Consider the following 6,747-nt stretch of genomic DNA (forward strand, 5'->3'; position numbering starts at 1 on the left):
AGGCTTACAGATTAGCTAAGTCAGGGTAAATTATCAAGATGTGAAGATTTTGAGGTTAAATCTGCAACTTGTAAAATGTCGGGGGTTATATGGCAAAAAAAAAAAAAAAAAAAACATGCAGAGGTTCTGGTCAACAGCGTATGCGTATTTATGCTTATCACTATGGTTAATAGCGTCGATTTTTTATTAACGTTTCCTAGTTGGACGTCCTTAGCTGCAATTAAAATACATTGGCGGCTTGTTTTCGTAACGTGAGGCGCTAATCAATCGATGTCATCTTAATTAAGTGGGGACAAGGTGAGGAGGGTAATTAATTAGGGGGAGGGCTTGTATTTTTGGCTATCGTCAACATCAAAATCCGCTTTGATGAAAGGGATATGATTCGGTTACTTTAGAGTCACTCGTTTATTCTACTTTTTTTATATATAGTCAAAAGCAAAAGCCCCGCATAATCGCAAAGTGAGAGAGAGCGAAATTGAAAAGAGTATCGCTATAAAGTTTTAGATCTTCGGCAGAGAGGGGTTCCTAGATTCTCAGTGAGCACTGTCTTGATGAAAATTAGCTCTTACATATTTACACGTATTATTACTATCCTTATTAGTTGTTGTGAACGTACTCGCACTATCATGCGCTATTCCGAGCCATTTTCTAAGCATAAATTACAAATAACCCCCTCCTCTGCATATTCAATAGAACCATCATCCATAGGGGTGCCAAACCGTATCCGTATCCGAGGAAATATCCGTAACCGTATCCGTTAGGATACGAATATGGTTACTCAAATCTATTACCGGTAGGATATGATTGCGGATATGGTTTTGTAGTAAAATATCTGTATCCGTATCCGAAAATATCCGAATACATATTGGTAATACTCTTACGATAGTTTCGATTCTTAGATTATAAATTTGTGGTTAATTTTGATGATCAAGATGTCTAATCTTAGCTTTTCAATAATAATGAACATATTAACGAACTCTTTTTGTATCACATGACTATATTTTTCTAAAAACTATCTAGTTTTCTCATATCATTTTTTGTATCTGCATACATATCCGTTTATATATCCGCATCTATATCCGTAACCGTATCCGATTTTGACGTATGCAAGTACCATCCAATGTTTCTCAGACCGGGTATCAGAGAAGAGCATGATCAGTCGACTTAGGAAATGATTCCGAAAGATACTAAGCATCCTCCAAGCGCACAACTACCAGGAAAAAAACCGAAGGTAACCATTTTCACCAACACAAAATCTATACTATGTAAACAATTTTGTGAATACCATTACATGGATATCATCATATAGAAACAACAGCAAAGAATAGTAGTTTTTGTCTCAATGTTTACGAATGGCAAATGGCATGCCTTCCGATCGGCTTGAAAGATAGGCATCTCTTCTCCTCGCTCCCAAACTTAAAACTCGGAGTTGTAACATCAACATGCGAAGAGCTGATATCAGAGCCAAATGAGAAAACAAGTCTGTTACTGGTGGAACCGAAATGAAAAGATGGGATTTTTCCTTCATCAGCATCAAGTGTCCTGTCAGTAGCTGCAGTTGATGCCATTGTCGGTGTAGGTGGTGCTTCAGAAATTGCAGCTTGACTTGAAGGAGCAGAAAAGGTAAAGCTGAAGCCGTTATTATCATAACTCTTGTGTTTCTGAGCGAAGCTAACTGGTGGCTGGATTGTGGCAGATTCTGTTATGTTTGGTGCCTTGAATGCTGAAAAACTAGAAGCCGTGCCCAGGGAGATGTCTTGTTTGCTGGTTTGAGAAAGTGATGACAGTTGGATCTTGTCATCAGAAGTGCTTATAGATTTCCCCAACAAAACCTATGAACGAGAGAGAATTGTTAGTATGTCGCTATGTGCCAAGTGCTGGCTTCAACCGCAAGTTTAAATTCCATTCATGTCAGTGATGTCACCAATACAAAAGTTTCTCTTAGTGATTGGGGTCAGAAATATCTGTTTAGGATGAGCCTGGAGAGTGTCCCCTGGTTATAAGGTGAAAAGGATGCCTGACTAAATGTTTTCCTCCTTTAATTGATTGAGGAAATAATATAAGATCATTAATAGTAAATTAGAAGTTGTTCCTATTGATAAAATAAGAGTGAATCAATTAATATTGTTTGGCCATGTTTAATGGAACCATTAATTGCACCAATTAGGAACACTAATAAGATTGTAATCAGTGGAAAAAGAAGCATATGATAAAAGTAAACTTATTCGAGGAGATAGCCCTCCATAATTGGATGGAAAAATAGGATTCACGTAGCCAATTCACAAGAAAATGGAACACGAGCTTTGTTGTTAGTTAATTGAAGTGATGCCATCTGTAAACACACTTCACCTTTCAATATTAATGAGGACTAACATCACACTGGTAGCTCAAAGTTCTGTGGGGTAGAGGGACTCCAGGCGTGTGAATGGACAAAAGATTAATGTTTAAGCTAATAGACAGCAAGGACAAAGGTGAGAAGATACAAAACTTTAGGATTTTCAACCAACTGATGTCTAAGAATAAAGAACCAGTCAAGATTCAAGTCTCAAAAACAACAATGATAACAAGGAACAGAACGATCTTGATTTTATGCGATAGTACTCAGAAGAAATTTTCTCTCATGGCTATGCAATATGGAAGATTTAAAATATGGGTTCCTTTAAAAGTGTAGTCATATAAAGAGGTTAATCATACCTTATACTAAACCAAAAGTTGGAAAAAGTTGGACCTTCATACATTTGAAGGATATCATGTGATAATTGTGTTCTGAAAGCACATTCAGGTAACCACTTAGAAAAAGAACACACACAATCATGTAAGACAAAAGTGGTAAACAAGTAGACAACTGCACACATTTACTAGTTCGTCATCCGACTACAATTAATTGCAATACAAAACTAATCTAAAACATGGTAGCCAAAAAGGGTAAACCTAAATTGTAGATAAACTCTCCAGTCAGTTATGGTTTTCTTTCCAGGGTCAGAATGGCGGAGTAACTAGTCAGATTTTACTCAAGACATATTTGATTTCAGGATCCTAAATAACATCATTTTGAACTCTTAGTCACATGGAAGCTTCCTGGATTTTGCACACTATTGGTTTGAATATTTAGTCTTTCCGAGGAGGACAGTACAACATCTAAAGCTGTCCGTTTCTAGAAAGAAAAGTAGTACCTTTTGTGCGTCCTCTTTTTCACGGGAAACCGCATCTCCTCTTATCAAGCAGCCAGCATTCTGCTCATCTGCGACGCTCAAATCAGATGTCTCTCTCTGGCCATCTCTGATGAAACCTTCTGACTTTGGAGGAGTCCCCTTCCTTGCCAGATTTATCTCAAGTAACTTCTCTTTTGGAGAGGGAACAGATCGATCAAGGTGTTGTAAAATTTTTCTCGCCATTAAACTGGACTGTGGATGAACAGGTGTTATATCAGCAGCATATCTGGATGTTTCATCCACCAACCCCTTGTTTGATGAATTGTCTCTTTCACTGGCAGATGAAAAGCCGCTCGAGGCATCAGATTTTGCCAGTAAAGAGAAAGAAGTTGCCAGATTAGACGGGCGAGCTCCTTTTGATGTGGATTCAATATTTCTCTGTTGATTACGATGCATAGGGCTGAGTGGTGCAAAGCCGTCACGCTGAACAGAATTTGCCCTTGGAGACGTCTTCTGCAAAACATAAAACAGAACAGCTGACATGTCAACTGTTTGCACATGATTACACAGCTGGATATATGAAAAAAAAATCAAAACAGAAGTGACCTATCTTCTACCAAAACAGGTTCTCTTTTGTTAAGAACAAATGCATTTAAATCTCAACACATTTACTAACCATGTCCACTACATTAAACTGTTCTATCTTAAGATCCAAAAATGATTAACTACAAAAGCAAAGTACTTGAGGTAAATAATGCAAATCAGTAACATACATCTATGAACATGTTAGTCTTTGACTATAACCGAGTCCAGAAACTCAGCTTCTCATCTCAAGCAGTGTAATTCAATTAGTAAATTGAAAAAAAATATGCATGTATCATGAAGCTCATGCACAAAATACTGCTGTTAGCCTGTATTCAGATGTTACAAAAGAAATTTACTCTTTAAATGATTTATAGCGAGATGAACCTTGTAGAAAGGCTACATTACTAATTCAAATGTCATAAATGGAAGAAATGGTTATGCATATGCATTTGAATGACTTGAGTTTATGACAGGTTCCTAGGGAGATTAAATGATGGGTTTCTGCAGATGAAACTAGATGTTAAATTTAAATGGTGACTAAAAATGTGTGGTATGGTAGTAGCTAGCAAGAGAACCTGACTCATTGCGCGTCATCCTAGGCTTACATCCTGGATAGGGTTCAAGTCATTGCATCTTTGTATTAGTTATGAATGACTTAACAAGCATATTGCATGAGGATCATGTGTATGTTGTTGTCTAATGATGTTTATTTGTTTATGAGATTAACGAGAGAGGTTTTCAAGAAGGAATGAGATTAAAGAATATACACAATCTAAAAGAACAGCATCATGACAAAATGCTTGAAATGTAACTTAAGCAAAACAGACTATTCAACATAGTTGTTCAGTCATAGCTAAGTACAATCTCCAATTATGTCCTAGAGATATTGCCTTAAATTAAATACAAATGACACATACACATGAGAATAACAACGATATCAGCGAATGAGTTCTTTCCCAGGGATATTGCCTTAAAATAAAATGCAAATGCTTATGAGAAAGTTCAAACCAATGCATTGCAATAAGAACAGAAAACTGCTCTGATTAGTCTTTCCAAAGCAAATGTATCAATAGTACCATGTTACGTCCAAAAAAATGGTTACGTCTCTCAGAATTAATTTGGAACTGAAAAGCATGACAAAGAAGAAATGTTATAAAATTCATGCAAGTATGCATTGACATATGGAATTTATTGTAAGACTGTGTAGGTCAACCTTGGAAGTAGATTTTGAGAATAGAGAACGAGAATAAGGGGTACGAGGATGATGTTCAACACTGCCTCTTTGAGGAGTAACATAGCCATGATCACTCTGCACAATTGCACCTGGCCAGCATTTGGGTGACTTAGCAGCAGGCGTTAAGGATAGCCTAGATGCAGATGCAACATTATCAACGTAGAAGGAATTTTTTTCACTTTTCAATCTCCCAGATGCTGCTTTTTGGGCCTCCATGTAAGCTTTTGCAATTTCAATTGGCGAAGAGCTGACATCATTTGCCTAAAATATGAAAACAAACTATAAAGCCTGTGTAAGAAATCCTGATCATTAAACTGATCATTCAACAAGAACACTGAACATCGGACAAGATAAAAACAACAAAATCCTAGAAAATACAATAAAAATAAGGCTTTCACCCAAGATTTCAGGAACCTCCTATAATCAAAATGAAATACATACTAAAGAACATTGCAAGATCAATGTCTACTTACTGTAAATTGGGAATGTTCAGAAGGCTTCCACATCATCCTAAAGTCAGATGGCACATCATGTTCCACTTTCGACGATTTTCTTAAATCTCTCTGACTCAGTATAACTTCTGAAGCTTCCAATTTTAATTCTCTAGCACGTCCATTGTTATCAGAAAGATCAGTTGTTCTTGATCGCAGTAACTCTATTAAATGGTCCGTTTCATCTCTGCGCACCCGAGTATCAGATTGTAATAAAGAGCCTTGTATGCAAAGTGACAGAAAAACTACCAAGTAGAAAGCAAAGATGATTTGATTACGTAAACTCCTAACACAACCTTAACATGCTCATTGCAACCTTATAAACTCAATATATTTGATGAACATCATATGCAAAAGTAAATCCAAAATCTAAGTAGCAAGGTTTCGGGTTCTATTCTTTAGATGCATATGCATGAATGCAGGAAAATACATGAATTTACAGGTGTGCTCGTGCAGGTATAAATCTTTGTGTGCATGCCTGTACGTCCACATGCATGCATGGGTTTTGTGTGTGTGTGTCTGTTAAGAGCTAAAGAAATTTCACTTGCCTTGATAACTTCTTATGTTGCAGTTGTTGCTCAATTTCAGTAATCCCATGGTCACTACATGTATTCTCTACATAGCCGTCGCCTTTGGAATCGACTTTTTTCTGTGTTATTTTAGCAGCAACATCTGATTGCTTTGGTTTAAAAGCCTGATTCTGCAATAGAAAAGTTACAGCAAACAAATTGGAAAGCACCATTGCTAGATTTTTCTTAACGCAACGAAGATTCACAAAATACTTGTTGCATAATGATAGACTGATAGAAGGTGGTCTTCAATTCATGAAGAAAGGAAAAAAGACTATCCAATGGGGTACTTAGTTATACAAGCTCAACATCCTTGGAGATGAACTTAAGCTGGTCAGCTCTGACGCAATTCCTTTGGCTCAAGAAATTGACTCTAAAGAAAACATGCTTTAATTAAATTTTTTATGCATGGTACACAAACTTCCTCTTTGCAATAAAGAAAAGCAACATTGTAAAAGTTATTCAGCAGTTGGCCTCTTCAAATCGGTTATATGCCCCTATAGCTATCAAGCAATTATGTCTCCAGTTACTGTTAAAGCAGCTTCATAAACATTAGTGAAGGAATAAACGCATATAGACATGTATCATAACACATAATCAACAGAGAGGTTTCTTCTGATTCATTAACCAAATATTCATCATAAATAAAACTGTCGTCCTGATCCCAATTGAACAAACATTCACCTCTATCTCCCTCTCATGTCTTCCTTTCTCTC

General features: G+C 36.7%; 1 protein-coding gene across 1 annotated transcript in view; it reads right to left on the reverse strand.

The window, feature by feature from the left end:
- Positions 1,212-6,747, reverse strand: part of LOC109846001 — a 9,633-nt gene continuing 4,097 nt past the window's right edge. The window contains exons 4-9 of the mRNA XM_020415224.1: positions 6,011-6,162; positions 5,445-5,649; positions 4,951-5,232; positions 4,814-4,861; positions 3,174-3,665; positions 1,212-1,832 (exon numbers count right to left, since the gene is read on the reverse strand). Coding sequence (XP_020270813.1) covers positions 1,347-1,832; positions 3,174-3,665; positions 4,814-4,861; positions 4,951-5,232; positions 5,445-5,649; positions 6,011-6,162 — 1,665 coding nt within the window. The 3' untranslated portion in view covers positions 1,212-1,346. The remainder of the gene's footprint in view (positions 1,833-3,173; positions 3,666-4,813; positions 4,862-4,950; positions 5,233-5,444; positions 5,650-6,010; positions 6,163-6,747) is intronic.

The sequence above is a fragment of the Asparagus officinalis genome, chromosome 6, assembly GCF_001876935.1.
Source record: "Asparagus officinalis chromosome 6, Aspof.V1, whole genome shotgun sequence".
NCBI lineage: Eukaryota > Viridiplantae > Streptophyta > Magnoliopsida > Asparagales > Asparagaceae > Asparagus > Asparagus officinalis.